Source organism: Triticum aestivum, chromosome 5A (assembly GCF_018294505.1).
Source record: "Triticum aestivum cultivar Chinese Spring chromosome 5A, IWGSC CS RefSeq v2.1, whole genome shotgun sequence".
Taxonomy (NCBI): domain Eukaryota; kingdom Viridiplantae; phylum Streptophyta; class Magnoliopsida; order Poales; family Poaceae; genus Triticum; species Triticum aestivum.
In genome coordinates this window covers 511,031,403-511,056,372 of record NC_057806.1, presented here as the reverse complement: position 1 = coordinate 511,056,372, position 24,970 = coordinate 511,031,403, and the positions used below count along the sequence as shown (strand labels likewise).

Genomic DNA, 24,970 nt, shown 5'->3' with positions numbered 1-24,970 from the left:
AATTAGTCGGTCACGCACGCAGCATCTGTGCCGCGTGTGGGTGCATGCAGAATGGTCCAATAGACCAATACTATCTATAGTACTCCCTCCGTTTCTAAATATTTGTCTTTTTAGGCATTTTAAATGGACACAACATACGGATGCATGTAGACATATTTTAAAGTGTAGATTCGCTCATTTTGCTCCGTATGTAGTCACTTGTTGAAATCTCTAGAAAGACAAGTATTTGGGAACGGAGGAAGTACTTAAGTATAAATCTTCCTAGAGATTTCAATATGAGCTACATACAAATGTATATAGACATATGCAAAGTACATTGTGAATTACAAAACCCTCCACTTGGAAGTTTTGAAGTGCAAGCAGAAGCAGACAAGGGCAAGAGCTACTGCTATGACCTGAACTGAACGAGTTGTAAGGTAGGTAACCTGTCGAAGTTGGAGGCTGCAGCCGCCCTGCGTGGGTTAAGCCGTTGCTTTCCTTCAAACGAGAGGCTACATGCGTGAAATGGTCTCTCTCCGTTGATGGCTTATACATATGTAGTGTACGTATTGCTACGTGTGTAGTTTTAGCCGGTGCACTGCACGCCCGCCCGCCCAACTAACCACTACTCTCGCGATTATAATAAATTAACTGAAGGTTTATGTTTGTTCCAAGTCAAAGTTTGGACAAGTCTATAAACATATACATATCAACATCGTCTACAAGATAATACCAGTTTCAGTAAATTCTTTGTAAAATGTATTTGTATACTATACGGGCCTTATCACATTTTGTAAGATATCCCAACAGCGACGTGTAGCCGTTGGTGTGTCTATGTGCTCAACTGCTCATACGGTTTGACACGCCATTACAGACTTCATTATATTATTTATAAGTACATACTTTTGGTTTCACGATGCCTGCGTTTTGTTAATTAAACTCGTGAATTAGTCCATGCGTGGAATTATTATGTATGTACACTCACAGTGGCATGTTTTTCGCTGTTGTAGTCCCAAAAAAAAAAAAATCTGCGCTGCAGGATTTTATTTCCTTTTTTTAGTAAATGCAGTATTTTATTTCTATGACCGAGTTTTTGTCGTTGTTTATATAAAATTTTCAAGAAACCGACAGACCAACAGCCCAAAGGGAGACAAGGCCTAGGCTGGTTGTTGCATGGGCAGCCAAAATGGTGACCCCTCAAAAAAGAAAAGACTCAATAAACTGCTACAAAGCAAATAACCATAGATCTTCTGTAAGAGATTCCTGTTATGATCCTGTCATTAAGGATCAACCAAAAAAATCTTGTGCTTCAACATTTTTAAGCAATAATTATGATTTAAGTGGATGAATTGCAATATTTATAATTTAAGTGGGTGAATTGCAAAAATGTACAATTTTAAGTTCCTAACATAAAATTAAGCAGTGTCATACAATTGTAGCATCCAAACCTTGTCACATGCACGGATATGGGAGAAGATATAACGACCAGAAAATTGACTAAGCAACAAAAGGCCTTCCTAGCTCTTATCCAATAACGCAATTCCGGCCTTTTAAACTAAAAAGTAATCCAATCTCACTATGTTCCATTTTTAGAAGGTGGCTCGGAGCCTAAAGAAAATTAAGTAGTGTCACACGATTGTAGCATCAAACTGCCACCACATGCATAAATATAGGAGAATATTCATCAGTAAAAAAAAAAGTGTACAAAAAAATATGAACAAGTACCAATAGAAAAAAATATTATTACAAGGTAGAATTAACTACTTGCATTAGTATTACTATAAAAGAAGAGAGGAGATGAAAAAAAACTTGAAAATTATGACAAAAAATTCTACAAGGATTTCACTTGTTTTTGTATATTGTGGATTTAAGTAGATCAAATACAAAAAAACAATTCTATTACATGTTCCTGACACAAACTTAAGTGGTGTCACACAATTGCATCATCAAACCACTGTTGCATACACCAATATAGGAGAAAATCCAACGGCTACAAATTCAAATAAGAAACAATAAAAGCATGAGCCAGGAATATTAGCACAAGCGAGAAAATAAACATACTTTTTATGCAGTTTTTCTTTTTATCAATAAGCAAAGACACATAGTTAAACAATAACAAATCATACAAACATATGTTATCCTAAGATAGGTTATTGAATTAAGGGCATTGGTATTACCTAAAAGAAGAAAGAAAATGGAGAAATAAAACTTCATGAAACGGTGACAAAAACTTGCGCATAGATTTTATATAACTTGCACTGTTTCACAATAGCGATGACAAGCATGTAATCGTAGAACTTTCAGACACTAGTATGATTTTGTACATAGATTGCATAGAACTTTCAGGCAATAGTATGATTTTGTACATATATTGCATATAACTTGCATGTGTGTGTCCATGTTATACTCGGTGTTGATAGGAAAAAAATAACAGTTTTAGAGATTAGTCGTCTCTCGAAACACTTAAAAATTGAAGTGCATCTCATGCCAGTGGCATGTCCTCTCCATCTCTCTCTCTCTCACACACACAAACATACACACAAACAAAAAGAGACCAACACACATACACAAAAAGAATAAAAAACAAAAATGAGGGAATAGTAGTCATGAACGTTTAACCCCCCCCCCCCCCCCCCCTAAATATCCTCAACACGGAGAAGATGGATTCACACATGACAAGACCATCATGCGCGGATGCATACACCCACCCCTACCAGGGCTCCTATATCTCGCTTGACACGAGATGGAGCCTCAATCGCCTAAAGCGAGCTTACAATAGGCCAGCCCAAGTAGTGTTGGTTTTTTTACTTTTGTTTCATTTCAAAATGTTATTAAAACATATTATTTATTACAAAATGAATTTACTTAAAATGTTCACCACATATTTTAAAATGTTAACGAGGTGTATAAAAATTGTTTGCGTAACATCTAAAAAATGTTATAGCCTTCAAACAGAAGTATGTGAAATTTTAGAAAAATATTCACGCGTTTTAAAAATATGATCATGATATTTTTAAAAAATGTTTGTACAATGTTAAAAAAAATGCTCAGAGCGTTTTAAAAATGTTTCATGGCACTAAAAATTGCGCAATTTTAAATAAATGTTTCATGTTATTACAAAGATGTTCAATGTGTAATTGTAAAATGTTTATCATGTATTCTAAAAAAGTTTGAAACATCCCACAAAGATGTTTGAACCATATATTTTTAAAAATATACATCATATATTTGAAAAATGTTGATCGTGTATCAAAATATTTTCCACAAGTATATGAAAATGTACAATGTCTAATGGAAAAAGTAGGCATGTGTCGAGAAAATAAAAGCGAAAAAACTAAAATAAAAACAATAAAACCGGGGAAAAAATGCAGGAAAACAGAAAATCAAAGAAAAGCAGATGAAAGGAACAGAAGAAATGAACCGAAAATTGAAAAGAAACCATGAAGGAAAACTGAAAAGAAGTTGAAGGAAAAAGATGAATAGAAAAACGTCTAACTCGCCGGACCACTAAGGGAACTCTTTGAGACGATGCTATCTTCGAGGTTGTAGTAAGCGACTTATAGTTCCGGCGCACCCCTGCTGCCCTGGCGACAGACTGATTTAGTAAGCGGCCCAACAATTTCGTGCGCTCATATGGTACTATTGCATAATGTTTTTTAGCTCAAACAAAGCATAATGTTTTTTAATGGTTTCAATTGTACCATAATGTTCATTATGTATCATCAATTAATAAAGAGAGCGCACTTGTTTCAAAGTAGATTTTGCTATGAAGAGGCATTCCAAAAAAATTTGCTAGGAAGAGAGTGTGTGACATTTCCTTTTAAATGTCAATCAAATGCTAGCAGCATACGGCACAACATGTATCTCAGAGCATCTACAACATCCGTGCTATATAAGCGTTGCACCGTAAATTCATCATTTTTAGCGCACGCGTAATAGCTAACCGAGCTCCAGCGGAGGCGCAATAACCACACACGCGGCATAAAGAGTTCAGCGCGCGGTCCGAATCGTCATCGCGCGTCGTTTATATGGTGTGCCCACTTCTACGCGCCACACACTCGAGCGCTCGTGGTGGCATGGGCGGCATGAGAGGCGGTGGCATTGGCGGCATAGGTGGCGGTGGCATTGGCGGCATGGAAGGCATCGGTGGCTTCAGAGCTACCATGGGCGGCATGGGTGGCATGGGTGGCTTCGGAGCTACCATGAAGACCATGGGAGGCATGGGTGGCTTCGGAGCTATCATGGGAGGCATGAGTTTTGTGTCTCTCATGGGAGGCATGGGAGCACTTCCGGGCGGCATGGGCGGAATGTCTTCCGGTGTGCCTCATCACACATCTTCCGTTGAAGATCTTGCCAACACCTTCCGAGCTCCACATGATGATGCAGCGTGCGACAATGAAGAGGAGAAGGAAGAATCGTCTTTGAATGAGGAAGATGAATCGGAGAAAGAGGAGGACGAAGACGAGGATGAGGCATGATTGTTGAGATGTGCCATTCGTTTGTGTGAACTTTGTCATGAACTTCGTTCGGATTTTGAAATTGGTTAGATGATATTGTGGAATGAATTTGAACTTTTATGTCATGAACTTGTTTGGTTTATGTTCTTGTTTTCATGTTTCAAATATCATCATCTTCAAAACTCAACATATGACAAGCGCCGACTGCTCGTGCACTGCAGTTTAGCGCGTCTGCTAGATCGGCTCGCACGCGCTAAACTTTGCAGCGGCCGCTGAAGCAAGCGCACTGCACAAAAACAGGCGATCCACACGCCGCAAAAGATTTTTTTAGCACGGCTGTTGGAGATGCTCTCGGACGGTGGTTGAACTATCCAAACATTTATGAGATTGCAAAATACAGATATACTCCCTTCGTTCTTAAATATAAATCTTTTTAAATATTTTAAATGGACAACAATATACGGATATATATACACATATTTTAGAGTGTAGATTCATTCATTTTGCTATGTATATGGTCATTTGTTAGAATTTTTAAAAAAGACTTATATTTAGCAAGGGAGGGAGTATATACGGAGTAGTCAGAAATTCTAACTTCCAAAAAGCAAAAGCATGCAAGAGAATCTACCTACGTCGTACTACTATTTCACTTCCACTACGCGCTCGACGATTGTGACGAGATCACCAGCTCTCCTGTATTCACCAGCAAACTACGTACTCGCCGCCGGCCAGCCTAGGGTGCGTGAACACTCTCGCCGTGGCCACCGGCCGGCAGTTCAAAAGAAGCTTCATCTGGTCGTAAGCCGCCAGCCCAATGGCCGCCGCCGGCACCGCCTTGACGTACGCGATCCCCAGCCCGGCGTACAGCCGCCGCATGCCCTCCTCCCGCGCGATGGCACGGATGCCCTGCAGCACGCCACCGGTTGCCAGTCCGAGCTGCATCCGTCGCCGCACCACGCCCAGCGGGTACGTCGCCGTGCTGGCCAGCTGCGCCGCTGCCACCCCGCACGCCAGCTGCGCGTCCGCGCGCCCGTCGCAGCCCTCGGGGAGCCGCCGCTTGAGCCACTCGTACGCGCCGAACTTGATCCCCGCCCTGGGCAGCGCTCGCGCCAGCGCCGGGCACGCGCCGCGGTACAGCCCGCGCACGCCGCCACCCTCCGCGTACGCGGCCCGGAGGACGCCGTGCACGCTCGTGCGGGCGGCGTCGCCCCCGCAGGCGAGCCGCGCGCGGGTGAGCTCGAGCGGGTACGTCGCGAGCAGCGCGGTGCCGCCGGCGGCCGAGCCTGCGAGGAGGTCCACGACCGACGACGACGGGGCGGCCGTGGCGGCGAGGAGCCAGCCCCTGTACCGCTCGTAGGCGGCGAAGTGGAGCGCCTTGGACGGGAACACGCGCAGCGCGTTGGCGCCGTTGCCGCGGTAGAGCCCCGCGACTCCTTCCCGGCGGTAGATCCCGACGAGCGTCCGGACGGCGCCGACGCCCCCGGGTTCGCCGCCCGTTCGGCAGAGGAGCTTCACGCGGCCGAGCGAGGCCACGGCCGTCTTGGCCGCCACGCCCGCGACGCCGCCGGCCAGCATCTCCCTGGCGTAGGCCGGCGTCGAGGCGACCGCTGTGTCGAACATTGCTCCGCTCCTCGCGGCCATGCCGCTGGTTCTGGTGCCCGCACGCGTCGGCGTCGGGTCGGCCATCGCTCCTGGACCAGCAACGTGCGTTCACGTTCGGTTTGTGCCATCGGTTGGTTCTGTGGTGCCGTACGTGTAGATCGTTTGGTGCCGGCGACTCGTCGGAATCAGAGTTCATCACGACCTTTTTGACAAAAGTTTGATTACGGTACGAAATTTGTACTCCCTCCGTTCGAAAATAAAGTAGGGAGTATAAGATATTGTTAACTTGAGGGGAAAAAAAATGCCCTCACGCAGGATCGAACTACGGACCTTCAGTTTACAAGACTGACGCTCTACCACTGAGCTATAAGGGCTGTTTTGTTATTGTAGCTGCATACGTCTTCTCTTACATTAAATAATGAAATGATCAATTCAGTAGAAGATGACGTTGATAACTAACTAATTTATAAAGTACATACAAAAAATAAGCAAAATAGCCCTTATAGCTCAGTGGTAGAGCGTCAGTCTTGTAAACTGAAGGTCCGTAGTTCGATCCTGCGTGAGGGCACTTTTTTATCTGTTGCTACTACCTAAATACTCCACCGCAACACTTATGAACTTATTATGAATAGCTGAACAAGAAAAGTTCTTCCATATGTTTGTCACCTTTCCGCACTTTGATCAAACATAAACTTGGCAAGATTTATAAACCTCGGATACAAATCTTGGGGACATGCACAATTATCATGATTAATTTTTCCAGAATCTATTGGTTGTTTCAAGCATCTACACTATCTTGGTTTTTGGTATGGGGTAGCAAGTAAACTTTGCCTTGCTGGTCAACAAAAGTTAACATGGTTTTCCGCATTAGACAAGCCTACTGCAAGTGCTTGATTTGGGTTCTCATGACAATATCCGTTTCTCCTTTGGTGAATACTCCCTCTATAAAGAAATATAAGAGCGTTTAGATCAGATCAAACACTCTTATATTTCTTTACAGAGGGAGTACATGATTAAGCTCATCTAACATGCGGTATGTTATCTATGCTTAAAGTCGCTCAATGTTCGAGTTTCTCCCTTGTTTCCATCCAACATGGAGCACCTCACATCAACTCTACTCATAGCCAAAAACTAATTCCGAAAATGACACCCCCAAAACTAAACTCCCCAAAAATCATGGGTACGGGGAGGGTGGTTTCTGATTGATGCCCAAAACATTAACCCCAAAAGCACATCTTGAAAAGCTATTCCCCTGTTTTGGCCATATACTTCATAATTGAACTTCACTTCCAACTTCATAATTCAAGGTACCCAATTAAACATAGCTCAAATAAAAGTTAAGTCTAAGATAAACATAACTAAAACCTAATTGAACATCACAAAAGTCAAGCCTTCATACCATGACACACAACTATATGCAAAAACTTAAAACTGTGTCACCTACTAGGCCTCGCCGTTAGATGAAATATCGATGAAATCTTCAGCCGCCACTAGTATCTCATGTGTTCCCTCATCAGCAGGAATGTCCCCTTGTAGCTCCTCCCAAGCCTGGTCGTGAGCTATGTGGCGCCTCGTATGCAGAACGCTGCTTGCAATAGGAGAGCTCTCTTACGAGGCCTTTATTGTGCGGCGCTCGTTGGTAGCGTGTTGCTAGTGGGCCACATGCTCTCGGTGATACTTGGCATGGGAGGCCTTGATTGTGTGGTGCTTCTCGATGTTACATTGCTTACGACGAGTTATGCACAATAGTCTTTGGTAGAGGCGAATATGGCAATGATCTCCTCCTCTAGCTTGTGCTTGAGCTGCTCATATTAGGTGAGAGGGGGTCGAACTTAGAGCTAGATTCCACCTCCATCGCCAGGTCATTGTTGCTGAGCTCGATGACAGGAGAATCGCGACAAAGCTCGACGACACATGCCCACGCAACACGGATACGGTGGTGATGTGGCACACCATCATTAGCAGACTCATTAAGAAAGGATGGTTTTGATATGGGGGCAACTGTGGATAGATGAAGAGGAGGCAAAAAAAATCGACGGAGGTGGAACCACAGATGATAGTTGGGAGCCATGAAAATTCATATAGATGCCCTTATTGGATTTTGGTGTTCAATGACAAACAGTTGAGGGGACTAACATTTTTAAGTTTATTTCAAGAAAAATAGTCCTCATGTTTTGAGTGATATCAATTGTGGCCACTAGCTCCAACTTTTCAAGATATTGTTTAAAGTCAAAGTCCTCAAAATAATCCACTTTAGCTACTCTACTCCTATGTTTTCTCGAGCCGCGATACCACCTTGGTTTCCTACCCTGTAATACTGAACCCGTATGGAGTGAGCTAACCCTTTCCAGCAATCCCATTTTTTTCCAACGTCAGAACTGTCGCTCAGTTTGTTCCGGCACTGTCGGCCCATGTTTCTTGAAGCCTTTCCTTTTTGTTCCACTACTGAGCATAACTATTTTCACAGTACATCTGAGCACTTTTGGTGTACTTTTGTATCGAGTTGCAACATGGGTCGGTACTCCTGGGTAAATCCTTCATGTACTTTCGAGCATAGTTTTCAATTGATAACTACGTTGTTTACTATGGTACTATAGAGACGTTGTTTTACATGGTACTTCTGAGTCAGTTATATTCCCGTAGAAAAGACCCACCTTTTTGTTGTCTGAAACATCCGCTCTACTTTACCCCGGTACTTCTAAGTGTTGTGTTTTCAATGAGGATTTCGATGCATGTTTTGTCCGTTCAATATTTTGAGCGTGTCTGGTAGTTCCGAGATATTTCTATGGTACTTCTAGGATAGTTACCTTTTTCAGATAATGGCTAGATTTCTGTCGAGCTCTATACATAGACTTGTATACCCCTTCCTTGTGGCAAAATAATCAGTCATTTCACTCCATTTGAATTGCGACTTCTTTCAAGTCTAGAGAGTCCCAAGGCAAGAATGGAAGTAAGGAAGTTCTTGGGTGATTCCATGAGCACTTTCATGATTCTTTAAAGGCCAAGCTCATGTATTTTTCTTAAACCCCTACACCTAGTGTTCCTATCTTCTTACAACATTTGTATCATATGTGAGAGAGAAGTACTTTGAGGACTTCTACGAGGTGACTTTGCTTCGCTTGTTACTTTTGGGTTCTTGAGAAGTACTTTGTTTAAGTATCTTTTGAGGAGTTGTACCAAGTGACTTTGCTTTTTTTGAACTTTTGGAGGGTGTGCATCTCCTAGACTGGTTTTTTTTGCGGGGCACATCTCCTAGATGGTTAGAGGTCAATTGATAGCCATCAACCGTCATATTGTTAAGGAATCAAGAGAGGTCGGGAGATTACCTTCTCTGTGCAAAGAACTACCCCGAGTGAGGCTTGTTTAAGCCATGGTGGAACATGTTGGTTCTTCTTAGTGGGGTATAACTGCCTTTTGGGCATCCACTAGACAGGGTTAAAGAAAAAAACACTTTTTGGGGTTGGATGTGTTTGGCTATCGATTAGAGCTGCTCTCACCATGGCGTTTGGCAATTTCATGACATCGAGGAGTTTGAATGTCTTTTGATGAATCCCTTTTCTCCTTTCAGTTTTCAAGAAGTCATGTTTACCCTTGACTCATGGTTGAGGTGTGATAACCCAGAGGAGGGGAGCGGGGCAAAGACAGTGACATTCATGTGAGTGATGAATCCATTTGCTTCATTTCGTAACAACGGACATTGGATTCATATGTTTCCTATGGTTTGTATTAATAATAATTGTAAGAACCTATTTCTGTAGGCCATTCTTTTTTCTCAAACATTTGTCATTTTATTGTGCCTGTGAGGCGGTTTGTCTGCAGGGGACATACGTATTTGGGGACGTGGTTGTTGACATATAATGTGATGTCTAATCTCTTCCATCAGATCGGTCTTTTGGTTGCATTGGCTAGAGCATATGCACTTCTATATGGTATCCGAGCCAAGAGGTCTTGAGTTCAAGATTCGGCTGGTGCAATTACATTGCAGCCCACTTTCAGTCCATGTTTAGGCCTGAGGAAGCCACACGTGAGGGGGAGTGTTGACATATAATGTGCTGTCTAGTCTCTTCCATCAGATCGGTCTTTTGGTTGCATTGGCTAGCATATGCACTTCTATATGGTATCCGAGCCAAGAGGTCTTGAGTTCAAGATCCTCCCAACGCAGTATTAAATAAAACCCGCCTCCCTTCATCAATTTGGACTTTTGGATAAATTGGCTAGTGCATGAATTCAATAGTGGTGGTGTGATTTCTGTCTGCCCTTGTGATTTTTGTGGAGATGTGGTTCTTATCACCATCTCCGCACGTCCAATTCCCTATGAAAGACTCTTTACGCCTCTTGGTCCCCACCGCCCGCCGCCGTATATAAGCATATGAAAATGCTTGCCTCCTTTCCACTAAGGGTCCTCATCTCACCTCTGGGGCTCACCCGTACGTCACTTGGCGCTTCTTCCAAATCCTAAGGCGGTGTCTTCGACATCGTCAAGGGCTGATGCAGCGATGCCCTTGACCTCGAGCCCGCCCAACCCATCGGCGGCTCGACCTCATGATCACCCAGGCTGCCGGCGCCCGGCAGTCTCCGGCCCTTCCAATATCATATGTCCGTCAACCACTGTTCACTGCCGGTGCACCTCTCTCTCACATTCTCCGCCACACTTCGGCCCTCCCAGTTGTCCCTTCCTTCCCCACGAACACTGAAACACCGGTATGGGTAATGCATGACGACGAGCACTGGATTCACCTGTTTTCCATGGTAATTGCATGTTGTGTCAATCTTGTCAAAAACATTCATGATTTTCTAATCATCGTTAAAGGTGTTAATCAGTCATCTAGTACATCAGTGCATCCAATATGCCCCATACATCCAGGCCTCTGCACTCCAGAGATTTACAAAACCCATGCTCCAAACTAATAAATACTCCATGGCCCCATGCTCCTGAATGAGATGGGTACACGGCATGTCGGATCAATTCCATGCTTCTGTTCAATGCCATCGCCAGGTCATCACCGCCCACCCTACGCCGGTGAGATGGAGTCGCGCCTGCGGGTAGACCAGCGATCGACGGTGCCAGTTTACAAGAAAGAGTTTACATGAACCAATTGTCATGACTCGGCTACAGCTACTCTCTGGCCCTGGCCATTTGCTTCCCTTCTCTTCTGCCATCACACAAACAAATATCATCTTAGTACAGCAGCAAGCACAGTAACAAAAGTAAACACGAGTCAACTAGACCGCAAGAAAACGCCATGGAGGCGCGGAAAGAAAGCGGCACCTCGGTGGAAATCGAAGACTTCCTAGAAGTTGAGAATTGGCTGAACATCTCCCTCAAGCTCCTCCTATCCTCCTCCGAGGTCGATGGTCTAGCCTCTGAAGCAACAGACATGAGAGTTCCACTGGTGATAAGAGGCAGCTCTTGCGGGATATCACCACTACCGTCTCCTGGTTGGCATCGCACAGCCTCCTTGGCGGCTTCCAGCCCAGCGTCCGTGAGTATAGCTTTGAGATCAGCACCGCTGAACCCTTCCGTCATTGATGCGACAAGTTCAAGATCGGCATCGCTTGCCAGAGGAAGCTGAGACAATGTCCACAGTTCTGCCACCAGTCAGAATAACGACAATCTTTGCCAAAGTTTGTTCTCATAGCGTGTATTTCCAAGTACGTAAACAGGAGCATATATATGTCACCACCCAACCCACAGAGGTAGATCTCAAGTTTATTCTCATCATGTTGAACAGAAAGCAAATTGGACACACCATGTCATACCTACAGTGATAGCAGAAGTAACTTTCTACAAGAAATCTTACCTCCTTTGAGAGCACCCTGAGAATGTCCAGACGTTCATTCCATTGCGGGAAGTCGCAAAATACAAGCCGATCAAATCTTCCAGGTCGTAATAGTGCAGCATCAATTTCGCGCGGCTTGCTGTATTTGCAAGGAATAACCAAAATTATTCTTCACAGGCACGAGTGATTTCTATAGAAGAATTTGAGTTCAGGGGAAAGAATGCAAGCAAAGGTAGCCAGAAGCAATTTCATAATCAACACGTGAGAGAATCAATATGGCTCTTTACTTGGGGAAGTTACTTCTATTTGAAAATGAATGGGGTACTTAGCAAAGTATGCACTTTATGCCCCTATTGACCGGAAATTCATGCTTTGGATCAAACTTCCCACAGGAGCAGTATTTTGGTATCATGGTGCTATTTTAGAAGGTTAGATAGTAATAGTATAGACTAAGAAAACCTGCCGAATCCTGCCTACTGGTAAATGACTGTTTTTTTTTCTTTCTAAAAATTATTTTGGAGGGTCTAGAATTTGTTTTCTTTTTTACAGGTAGCAGATAATGCATCTGTTACCCTTTGCAGTAACTTACTTGGTGGCAGCAAATACAAATACTCCCGTCAGAGCTTCTACACCATCTAATTCCGTCAAAAACTGCACAAATGGTACAAAAGTAATTCAAGTAAGCAATCACATTTTGTTTCAAACCAATTAGGTAACATGGATGTTATTAAGAAGCAGGAGCCTGCGTTGATTTTACCTGGTTGACAACACGGTCAGTAACTTGTGTACCATGTTTTCCTCGCTGTGGTACAAGAGACTCGAATTCGTCAAAGAAAAGTAAACAAGGTAACGCAGCAGCTGCCTTTGCAAACGTATCACGAACCTATGCATAAAAAACTTAAAATCAGAACCCAATTATACATTGTTTAGTTTTTAGAATGCTTTTTATCTATTACTGATTTACAGCTTATGGTTGACTAGGGATGTGTAACTATGCAACATAGTATGGAAGGTAAACCTCTAATGGATCGTGAAATGCTAGTAGTGGCAGAGCAAAAGGAATGATAAATCGTTCGACTCTTTTGCTTCTGTAAACTAATTAGGCCACTGCAATCCTGCCCGTTGATTCAGAAAAAGATAATCAAATTCAGAATGATGGTTCCTCACATATTGCTCAGTAGAACCAATGTACATATTCATCAATTCTGGCCCCTTGATTGGAATGAACCGTAAAGAATACGCAGCAGCTACAGATTTCACAACATGGGTTTTGCCACAGCCTGTTGGGCCATACAGGAGGATGTTCGATCGCAACCTTACAGGAGCCCCAGCAGAAAACTTCGGATATTTTAGTGGCAATTCAATAGTCTGCAATGAAGAATGAGAAAAGGTAAGCAGGAAGCTCCTGAGCAACAAACACAGAATATTTCATTCTCTCTGTTCATGAAACTTTGAGTTTGATGAGACAATCCTCCAACATTTGGAATTATTATGTGTGCATACCTCTTTAATAACATTTACAACTTCGGAAAGTCCTCCGACATCTTCCCATCCATTGCTAATTTCAGGCGAAAATTTACTAATATCACGCATCGCAACAGGAGAAAAGTTCCTCATGGCTTTCAGGAAGTCTTCCTCCACCAGATTTACAGTAGAAGACCCAAGCAAACGATCCGAAGCAGCAAGCACAGTGTTATCAACCAAAATTCCCTACAATACAGGAGTACATAAGGCATGATCAAAACTAAAAAATACAAGCAAGAAAGAATACAAAATAACCCTGAGCACAAGTGTAGACCAAAACAGAAGCATGCTCCTGTTATGTCTTTGCTCCATCAGGTCTATGATGTGAACTTCAAAGCTTAGCCAGGTTCCAACCGTTAGGACATCTTTCTATGGTACCATACAAAGTTTTACGCAGTAACTAATACACCCAAAAGATTAAGTTGCTGAAAAATAAGTAACCAAATTTGATTTTTTCTTATAACAGACTCCAAATGCCAAAACATTCCAAGCGAGAAATAAATGACTCTTCATAAAAAAATCATAACATGAAATGCATCATTATGGAAAAATACTACCAAATCATATGCATCATAACCATCACATTTCGAAGCAATGTTGCTGATGATTTCCGCAGTACATAGTAAGTGAAGCTTGACAATTGTCTGCCTCAGTATCTCTATACGAGCAGGCGCAGACAAACCAGGAACTTGGACATGAAGATCAAATCTCCCTGCAATAAAGATTAGAGTGTAAATATGTTCGCACACAAACACGTCACCGTGTACCCTCGACGCCGGGGGTGATGCACCGCAGCTCACGTCGAAGGAGACCCGCCGGAAGCGCGGTACGCAAGACAATCTGGCGGGCGCTTTTGTAGACCCGAAACCCCACACGCCCGGGAGGGACCCCGTCAGGGCGCGGCGCGGCTATGGGCTGCCCTAGGTCGGCCTGACCGCCCCTAGGGCCTCGAGGTTCGCCGCCCTGCAATGAAGAAGAACGAACGAAGAACGAGGAAGAAGAAGAACAAGGGAGAAGGAAAAGTAAAGGTAAAAAGTGTAGATAGATTTGTTCGATTGTGTGTTGTTCAATCGGCCGTCACCTCTTGTCTATATAAGAGGCGGGTGGACTTCCCGTACAAGAAAAGGACTTGCCTAGCCGTCCAAATCATCAAAACCTAATAAAACACGGACTATTCACGACCCCCGGCCCGGATGTCCGGCTCAAGACCCGGATGATCCGGCCTAGCCCAGTTTTTTGACAGCAGCTCACTGTTTTGGCTCTAGAATCCTCATACGACCTCGGATTTGGACGTTTTTTATATCCAAATCAACCTTCTCGACGAGACGCACAACTTTCATGTTGAACACTTTTTCATCTGAGGTCATCTTGGGGGTGTTTCGGGCCGTTTTCTAAAGTCTGCAGCAGAAAAACGTGTCCGGACACCCGGACGATTGCCCGGATTGTCCGGCATTTACCCGGATCATCCGGAAGTTGATCCAGATCATCCGGCTTCAACTTTTAGCTTCTGTTGTTTTGGTCAATTTTTCGGCCCTCGGTCGGATGATCTGGACCCCGGTCCGGATGATCCGGCCATACAGTGCTGCAGCACACAATTTTGACTGTAACTTTTGCATACGAACTCGGATGGGGATGATCTTTATATCAAAATCGTTCGTCTCGACGAGACGAAGAACTTTGCAGTTGTAACTTTTTCCATCAGAGGCCATCTTGGGGGCGTAATCAGCCGAATACTGTTCTGAACACAAAATCTCAATACTTCGAATACAACTTCGGCCTTAGAGATGAGATCGGATGGCTATGGCCCAAATATCAATTATGTTTTTGACCATGCCAAAATCTGGTATCAACACATGCCCCCCTGTTTTTCGGCAAAACTTGTGTGCCAAAAAATAACTTGCACGAAGTTTGTTCTAAGCACGATGTCAACACTCCATCGGCCGTTTTATACGTGCTTTGGACGATAAGTATATACCGGCCATTTAGATTAGCAACAAAAATGAAGCTAATCGAACATATAATGATTTGGTAATACCCTTTCATGATGTAAGAAATTATATTGCATCCATGGGTCAAAATAAGTCCACGGAGGGTAACCAGTCATACTTGAGGATGAATTCCATGGCATATGCATTAATGACATAGTTGAAGAATATGGATGTTGTTTGAACCGTAGATTCTGATGTGCAAACCCTCGACTTGGTTGTTCGAAGCTTGCACTCTTCTCTTCCTTCACCTTTGTCGCACTTATTGCAATGGAATCTTGCATATTATTCTTTTTTTTAGTACTTCCTTTGAGAACCCATGCCATGTTCATCCTTTCAAGTTCTTGTGCACTAAGCTTTTGTACTTTCTTCTTTTGCCAATATGGTAAGCCGAGTGGGCACCCCGGCTGCGATTTTCTTTGAAGTAATGGCAATTCTTGTTTTATCTTGGGCACTCTCAACTTCCTCCCTTCAGATTTGGCACTTGATTGACTCTCAACAATTGATTGCTTCATCTCATTGCCTTTAGTAGCCAATGTCAACATTTTAGTTGGCTCTTTTTCTTTTGAGATCAAATCTGAAGTAGCACTCTTACGACCATCTCTTTTAACGCGGTAAACTTGCTTGACCACCTCCTTTCTATTCCTTGAGCACTGGACCGATTCCTTATGATCGAAACGGTCTTTAGCATGTGATTGTTCAAATGTTGATCTTCTCGGAGCTGCATAATATTGGTTAGATGGTCTAAAATAAGATGGAGAGTGTGCCCTCGTATCATACCTGTCCCATGATGGATATGGATCTATATGAGCATAGGCATCCACGACATTGGCATTGGCGGCCCAAAATAAGGATATGAATATGTTGCATTAAAATTATAACTTTGCCAATACCAATCCTCATATTTGCGCCTTGGGGGTGATCTTGGTTTCTTTGCATGATTTGGCCGATAAGCATTCTTCTCTTCACTCTTCTTTTGATATTTATCCAATAGTTTAGTGAAGGTGATTTTTGATCTCTTACACTTGCGCTTATTTCGGCATTTGTTTCCATTGGTTGTGCTTGCACCAATCATTGGATTTGCTTGCTGCCCCCCAGTCTTTGGCGTCTCCATTGTAGCTTCGATGGAATTCTCGCCCTCAAAATTATGTTCATTGCTCTTCAGCAATTTCTTTACTTGAAAGCTTGACCCCATCACCTGCAGTTTTTACCTCCTCTTTAAATGGATCGGCTTGAAGCAGCCGATGCAAAAACTTTCTGCCATCGAGACCAATCGGAATAGACTGGTCATCTCTTGGTGTCTCAACAAATTTCAATCGTCATTTTTCAATGGCCGATTTAACTATTTGACGAAACATATTGCAATCCTCAAAATTATGTTTGAACGAATGATGCAACCTACAATACATTCGTCCTTGAACTGATGGCTTGACATGGTGATCAAGAATTCTTATGTAATTATTTTTCAGCAATAAATCAAATATTTGGTCACACATGCTTGAATTGAAGGTAAACTTCTTGCTTTCTAGCCGATCTTGCTGTGTGAACGGCTTTGAAGATAAGCAAACGAATGGTTCAGATTTAGAATCTTCCCATTCGGCTATACATTGTGTTTTCCACTCTATCTCCGGTGTCTTTGGATAAGATATTATATTAGCATCGGATTTCTCAAAAGAAATTAACCTTGGCTTTAAACTTCCGATACGAAAATATTTAGAACACACATGTCTCAATTGAGACAAAGTGCAAGCCAAGTAAGAAATAAGCAAAGCTACTCAACTAGATATGAACTTTAGATAAAGCAACGGGGAAAGCTTTGGCCACAACAATAAGTCATTATCGGTCTTTATAAATGGTGCAATGGGTTGACCGATATAGTCTATAACAATTTTGTTGCTAACAAGTAAATTACCCTTCTTCATTGGTCTTTCAAAATTACTTATTAGAATTTTTCTTATAGAAGCATCGACAATAAAGTTGCGACCAAATCGGAAGATAGGCAAGTCATTTGCTAGACATACCTCTTCAATTATGTTGGGAGAGCATGATGGTTGTATCACTTGAATAATACTTTGTTCCACTTTTGAATGACTCTCCAATGCCTTGGCATCCTCTTTTTCTTTGATAGATTCGGTACACATACTATTTGATTTGGCTTTTTTAATAACCGAATTAACTTTGTTATCCGAATCACCACTCTTTCTTTCTTTGATTTGCAAGGTTGCTTGTCCTTGTCTAAATTCAGCAAACATTGTAGCTAGTCTATCTTTAAGCTTTTTTCGACCAATTTCAGCCCAATCTTCATCGGATTGCCCCCCAATACTTTGAGACGCTTTCGGCAATGGTGTGTTGCCGAATTTCTGTAATTGTGCAGGGGCAACATGATATGCTACGTTACTAGGTAAAGACACATGCGCTCTGGTAGAATTCTCACTTATTCGGCCATGAGCATGAAGGTGCGGAGCCGAATCACGAATATCTACAATTGCGTATGGTGCCGAAAAATTCGTACCATGAGGTGTAGCATACGATGTTTGAGGGTAATTGGCCGAATAACTAGTAGTGGCATGGCCAATTCCCCTATCCACCGGCACGTTTGGATTAACATACTGCAAGTTATTTGCCGATGAATAAAAAGTCGAAACACTTTGTTGCATACTATTGGAAGTTCCTACATGGGGTGTCTCAACATGATTAACCGAACTCCTCATGTTGTTCATCGGCATATATATTTGTGGGGTTGCCGATGCATGGGAGTTGGGATACATATGTTGCATGTTGCTAAAATTATATGAAGTTGAAGTATGAAGATTATTCTGAATCGGCTGTTGCACAAAATTAGATGCATGATTGATAAAACTAGGGCTAGCCGATACAATATGCTCATTAGACGATCTAGCAACAACATATGTATTATTTGCATCTACATAAGTGAATTGGGTATTCATGTTACCTTTCTAGATTGCAAACCCTAGATGACGATCTCTTCGTACCAAAAATGGGCTGGAGACCGTTCAAAGCTTCGTCCCCAGCGGAGTCGCCAAAAAGTGTGTTCGCACACAAACACGTCACTGTGTACCCTCGACGCCGGGGGTGATGCACCGCAGCTCACGTCGAAGGAGACCCGCCGGAAGCGCGGTACGCAAGACAATCTGGCGGGCGCTTTTGTAGACCCGAAACCCCACACGCCCGGGAGGGACCCCGTCAGGGCGCGCGACGGCTATGGGCTGCCCTAGGTCGGCCTGACCGCCCCTAGGGCCTCGAGGTTCGCCGCCCTGCAATGAAGAAGAACGAACGAAGAACGAGGAAGAAGAAGAACAAGAGAGAAGGAAAAGTAAAGGTAAAAAGTGTAGATAGATTTGTTCGATTGTGTGTTGTTCAATCGGCCATCACCTCTTGTCTATATAAGAGGCGGGTGGACTTCCCGTACAAGAAAAGGACTTGCCTAGCCGTCCAAATCATCAAAACCTAATAAAACACGGACTATTCACGACCCCCGGCCCGGATGTCCGGCTCAAGACCCGGATGATCCGGCCTAGCCCAGTTTTTTGACAGCAGCTCACTGTTTTGGCTCTAGAATCCTCATACGACCTCGGATTTGGACGTTTTTTATATCCAGATCAACCGTCTCGACGAGACGCACAACTTTCATGTTGAACACTTTTTCATCTGAGGTCATGTTGGGGGTGTTTCGGGCCGTTTTCTAAAGTCTGCAGCAGAAAAACGTGTCCGGACACTCGGACGATTGCCTGGATTGTCCGGCCTTTACCCGGATCATCCGGAAGTTGATCCAGATCATCCGGCTTCAACTTTTAGCTTCTGTTGTTTTGGTCAATTTTTCGGCCCTCGGCCGGATGATCTGGACCCCGGTCCGGATGATCCGGCCATACAGTGCTACAGCACACAATTTTGATTGTAACTTTTGCATACGAACTCGGATGGGGATGATCTTTATATCAAAATCGTCCGTCTCGACGAGACGAAGAACTTTGCAGTTGTAACTTTTTCCATCAGAGGCCATCTTGGGGGCGTAATCAGCCGAATACTGTTCTGAACACAAAATCTCAATACTTCGAATACAACTTCGGCCTTAGAGATGAGATCGGATGGCTATGGCCCAAATATCAATTATGTTTTTGACCATGCCAAAATCTGGTGTCAACAAAATACTTTTTCATAAAGGGTTTTTAAACGATTAGAATCTCTCCCTATGTGGCTGATCTGCAAGCAGCATAATGACTGCATTTTCGATGGCACTCATGGTGGAGATCAAGAAAGTATGCAGGCTTTGGAGGTTGGCGGGCCCAGCACCGTTAGACAGGTTGTTCAAATGTGAGATAGAAAGATAGCTGCTCTTAGGTGGGTAGTAGGTTAGGGGTCAACTTATATCTTGTATTTGTTAAACTACTGTCTTAAGTTGTCATGCCTACAGGCAACTTGCTGTGTTTACAATTCGTCTAATGAATGAAATGATCTCCAGTGGGAAAAAAATGATATACAGATTTCCTGTGTATTCTCAAAGAAGATGATTGAGCTTTAAGATCAGAGAAATAGGTAAGGGATAAAAACCTGAGGAAGTCAACTCTTGAGGAAGACACTTAAGTGACTTAGCTGAAGCCAGAAATGCAACAGGTCCATACCCACACATGCCATGACTTTTATCCTAACCAGAGCATGGAGACACGTTAGTGAAAAAAAATCGGTAACATACAGTACAATGACAAGTGTTATTGTATCCAATGGAAATTTAGGTGTCCCTGGAGCTGATGGGTGTTTCCTCACAGAAAATTAAATAGATAATGAGAGTGTGAAACTTCCGGACAAACTTACTCTGTACTCATCTAGCATGTCTATCAAATATTTCACAATAGCACTAGAATTGGACGACTGAGATTTTAGGTTGTCCGGGGAGAATGAAATTAGACTGTCCAGATCATCGAATATTACAATTGAAGGGGAGTGAACAATAGCTTCATAGATATAGTCTGCAATTTGCTGGAGCTGCTTCTTATTCTTCTCAGTAGCTAGCTTTGAGCAGTCTACATAAACCCTACATATGAAAAAACAAGCATATATTAGTACCATATAAAGAAATATTTAGTGCCATGGAAACATATTTATTTAAAACTTAAATGACGCCCTAATTCAGGTTCACCACAGCTCCGAAAACAAAATCAGTTTAAACAATATATTTGGCTTAACATGTTTTATTCATCAGCACATAAGCACTCAATCCATTTGCCCAAAAGTAAACGAAAACAATTTTGCAAAAGAAACAGACCAGCTTTAAAGCAATAGAAGGCCTGAATTTTTTTTGACTGAATTACACTCAGCAATTACTTCATTGCCAACTACTCAACTTATTCTGATAACTCGAAACCATCTGGCGCTTACTATCAACACTACGAAATACTACGCCATTATTTTTCTCCCATAAAAAAATGAAAAACTTAACCAACAGTATACCATGCTTTGCTCCATGAGAATGCACTTCAACTTTAAAAATATGAGTAAAAGAAGAAAAGGAAGGTCACTTTTATGATAATCTATAACTTAGGTAACTGCACTTAGCCAACTATGAGCGCACCCAACAACTTGGCACTTGGCAGTCAAAGGTCAAAACATAATCAACCAAGTAGGACAAATTGGCAACTAATTTGCTTACACATGAGCCAGAATTTCTTTATGCTCTTCAAAGTGTCTTGCAACAGCTTTGCATAAGGTTGTTTTCCCAGAACCCTGAAATGAGACAAAAGTAACAAATAAAAGAGTAGTACGGAAAAACAGGAAGAAATGAAGACATTTCAGAAGAACCCTAGTGCAAAATAGATATTTTGAACTAGATTCATATAAGATTTCAATTAATCCTAAGAGGTAAGAACGTGTGCTTACTGGAGGGCCATATACAAGAACATTTCCTGGATAGGGACACTTTATTCTACTCAATAATTTTAGAGATGCTGAAGACAAAACCACACTTAACCCTACAGAGAAGTGCATCAAGATTCAGTCAGATGGTGGATACTGTTAGTAGGATAATGGTCATCAGGAGCATGAATTATGACATACAAAAGATTGAATGCAAGTCTAAAAAAGGATTTACTTTTTTCTATATCAGAAAATTCGTTCTCCAGCCAACTTAAAATTAGACAGACCTCTGTCAGAGATTTTCCTTGCTCGTTCCATTGTTGAATCAAGGGATATAGCCTTATTCAACTCCAATTTCTGAAGAGCCTCTTCAAAGTTATCAATATCAAACTCAGTTGCCATGCCAAGTTCAATTTTCTTGTGATTAACACCAAAATCAGAGGTAGTCGTCAAGAGGTAAATGAGGTCAACAGGACTGCCTCTTGTTTGATCAATCACTTGAAAGTGAAGTAATGTTTCAGATGGCAGAAGCACTGTGTTTAGTTCAGGTTGGGCAATCTGAGAGGAGAGTCCCTTGAGCTGCCCAATAAGCCATGATCTGATGAAAGACCTCTCCTGTTTTAACTTAACACTTTCCTCCCAATTTGCAACTGCAGTAATATCATTAAACCCACGCAACATGTTGATGTTATTGTCCGTGGGAGGATCATCAGCTAAAGATATCTCACCCACCGTTGGGTAAATATCCTGTTCTTGACAGTCTAATGCACTGTTATCATCAGAATTTCTCTCCGGCATCTTAAAGTGGAGTGGATGAATTGTTATTGACGGTGTACTCTTATTTACAGCGGGTGAGAATCTCTGCACATAAACCCCTACAAATAAACTTCATTCGTTAGCACATTCCTACTAAAATAAAGTTTAGAAGTGCCAGTAGAGTGTTCTGCTAAATTGTGTTGTTAATTTGTCTGCTTATTTTCATTTATGTTGCACATAGAAATACCATTTGAGTTGAATTGCAGCAATATTAGGGTAAAGCAGTTTTTACTGCTTGTACAAACTCTTTCGGCCTTTTAACTAAAAATTAAGGTCTTTGAGAGTGGTGCTTACTTTTCTTTTGCAATTATGGAGTGCACAGAACACAACACACCTTACTATGAAATCATAACCAAAACAAAAGAAGTAAACCAATGAAAAGACAATTTTGATCAAAAAAAATACAACTGCATCACTTACCTCATAAATCACAGATATATCCATTATATAATTAAAAAGAGATTGGAAAATAGATATCAGGATTTAAAATAAACTTATATGAATGAACACTGTTCTCCATTTCTTGATTTTTGTACTAAACCGATGAAACAGAGGATGGATTTGAGAAGAACAATATGCCTCACAAATAGTTATAACATTATATTTTATTTTAAAAAACAGAAACAAGAAAATAAATATCAACCTATTTAAATGAAACAGTAGATGTATCGGGAAAGCATAATCTGCTCTTTAGTTAAAAGTTCGAAAGAGTTTGTACAAGCAGCACAAACTATTTACAAGAATGGGTGTAGCACATTATGTCAACCTATTTAAATAAAACAAAAAAGAATGGGTGTAGCACATTATGTCAGGATCTATACTTACATGAATGAACACATGTTCCAATGTAACAGCGGATGGATTGAGGAAGCATAATATGCTCTTTAGCAACAGAATCTGATAATATGATGTGGACGACAATGTGACTATTCCTCTTCATACCAGGCACTGAACCCTTGATCTGCTGATCAGATCCTTTTCCATTTTCTGTACTATCCTTTGGAGAGAATTTAGGGGTGATACTCACCAACTGAAGATTACCGAGAGACAATTTTACAGCATTATCTGGGTGAATCTGTACAGCATATGTAACAAACACACCCAGTTGAATTCCGTTATATTCAAATCGATCTACATATTTCCCTCCTGCTTCCTGAACACGGAGGAGTGCCTTTTTATGGGGCTGTGCTTTGAGTAAATCTTGTTTAGGGGCACACTCGATAGAATATGCATCGCCTTTTCGTTTCTTTGGTGCAACAGCAACTTCAGTTCCAGGAACAAGTTGAACTAAGAAAACAAAATAGGGAACAAAAAGGTTAACATGCATTAAAAATGATGGATAATTAGTTAATTGGACTCACCTATTGAGTTACTAGGTGATGCTGAAATAACAAGAAATTCCACTACATTATCACCGTGCAACCATAAGGGAAATTTCATACCATCATAAACAATACCAACCTACATTAAAAACCAAAAGTGGCCATCAAGCATAAAAAAGTTAAGAAGAAGAAAACGAAAGCTTTAGATGCGGATATATGGGCAGCCTACAACTTATGATTTTTTACATAGGATGCTTCACATGTAAAACTAGACTAGCCTGATTCGTGAAAAACTAATAAAAAACATGCTTCCATGTATGTAATATTTTGTACGTAAGTTTGCAATGGCATCATAACTTTTTTTTTGAGGAACAGAACTAATAAATTTCGGCGATTTATCACTATACTTTTTATGGAGCAATACCATCGAACAGCAATCTAAATGTTCATCTTGCCTTCCTCCAAAGAAATGTTCATTAGTATTTTATCGTAATGCTGATTTGGTGATAATTGAATGGTTAAGATGCGCCGACCAATATGATGTTACCTGTTTCAAAATGGCCTCTTCTGCCAACTCTGAGTTAAGCTCCAATACTTCCCAGTCCTCCTCACTTATTGGCTCCACAGATACAAATTTGGCTTTTGGCAACACAGAAACAGCACTCAGTGATGCTTTCGTATTGTCAGGTAGCGAAATGCATGCAGCAAATTGTTGGGAAACCTAGAAATAAGAATGTGCGTGAACATTGCTGGCAATTCAGAATTTCAGATTCTTTATCATCCATGAAATTCGATTTTCTGGGATTTGCATGCTTTGCACAAATAACAAGCAAACACCGAACCCGTTCGATGTGAAGATCATAAACATATACCAAACACCTTCGAATTCTGAACCATTCATATTTCAAAAATTCAGCCACTTGTCAGAATATAAACTAACATGCAGCATCGTCAGTTCAGCCACTACCAGATTACCCAGTTTATGGGTTTGATTGATGAAAGGATTTCTGAAGCTTGCATCTTTTCTCACGATTTTAATTTAGGGAGAGTGAATTTCAAGCTCCACTAGGAACCACAGCTGAACTGTAATCAAAACTTTCCATCCTCTCTGGGCACTACGTGCGTACGATGGGAGGAAGGAGGCGCATTAAAGGTGGCGGCTTTTAGTTTACCTCGACGGCATCTGGGGAGGCGGAGGCGGAGACGGCGCCTGCCCAGGCGAGACGCCAGCGCGCCCTGTCGGGGCCGTGCAGCTCGAGGGCGAGGACCGCGGGGAGGGAGCCGCCGGCGGCGGTGCGCTCGAGGGCTTGGATGACGGGGAGGGGGAGCGCGACGAAGCAGCTCCGGACGCCGGGCACCGTGCGCACCACCACCTCCATGGACGATGCAACCCCTGCCTGCTCGATCAGCGGAGGCCGGCGACGTACGGAACGGAACGCGCGCTAGACGGGCCGGTGGATGCTCAGAGCTGCCGTGCGTGGGACTTCCTTTTTTTTCGGGGAAATTCAGAGAGCTTTATTGAATAAAAGCATTCTTGGAACAATCAGCCATGAGGCTGGACACCAAGAAGTTAGGAGTCTCTACCTCAAAAAAAAAAAAAGAAGTTAGGAGTCTCGTCAAGCCAACTCTCGGTTACA

At 42.4% G+C, this 24,970-nt stretch overlaps 1 protein-coding gene and 2 non-coding genes across 3 annotated transcripts; 1 reads left to right on the top strand and 2 right to left on the bottom strand.

Annotated features, from left to right (window-relative positions):
- Positions 1-6,340: 6,340 nt before the first annotated feature.
- TRNAT-UGU (transfer RNA threonine (anticodon UGU)) lies at positions 6,341-6,412 on the bottom strand. Its single transcript has one exon. It is a non-coding gene; the product is annotated as a tRNA-Thr (tRNA).
- Positions 6,413-6,534: 122 nt separating this feature from the next.
- TRNAT-UGU (transfer RNA threonine (anticodon UGU)) lies at positions 6,535-6,606 on the top strand. The gene has a single exon. It is a non-coding gene; the product is annotated as a tRNA-Thr (tRNA).
- A 4,172-nt stretch (positions 6,607-10,778) lies between these two features.
- On the bottom strand, positions 10,779-24,761 carry LOC123107418 (peroxisome biogenesis protein 1-like). The gene is made up of 17 exons (XM_044529406.1): positions 24,506-24,761; positions 23,881-24,054; positions 23,373-23,472; positions 22,837-23,298; positions 21,483-22,070; positions 21,220-21,311; positions 20,993-21,066; positions 20,158-20,377; positions 19,897-19,990; positions 13,900-14,054; positions 13,322-13,528; positions 12,986-13,186; positions 12,576-12,701; positions 12,408-12,469; positions 11,840-11,957; positions 11,308-11,607; positions 10,779-11,191 (listed from the first exon to the last, which is right to left on the bottom strand). The coding sequence occupies exons 1-17, from the start codon at positions 24,710-24,712 to the stop codon at positions 11,138-11,140; spliced, it is 3,234 nt and encodes a 1,077-aa protein (XP_044385341.1). The 5' UTR covers positions 24,713-24,761; the 3' UTR covers positions 10,779-11,137.
- Positions 24,762-24,970: the final 209 nt, after the last annotated feature.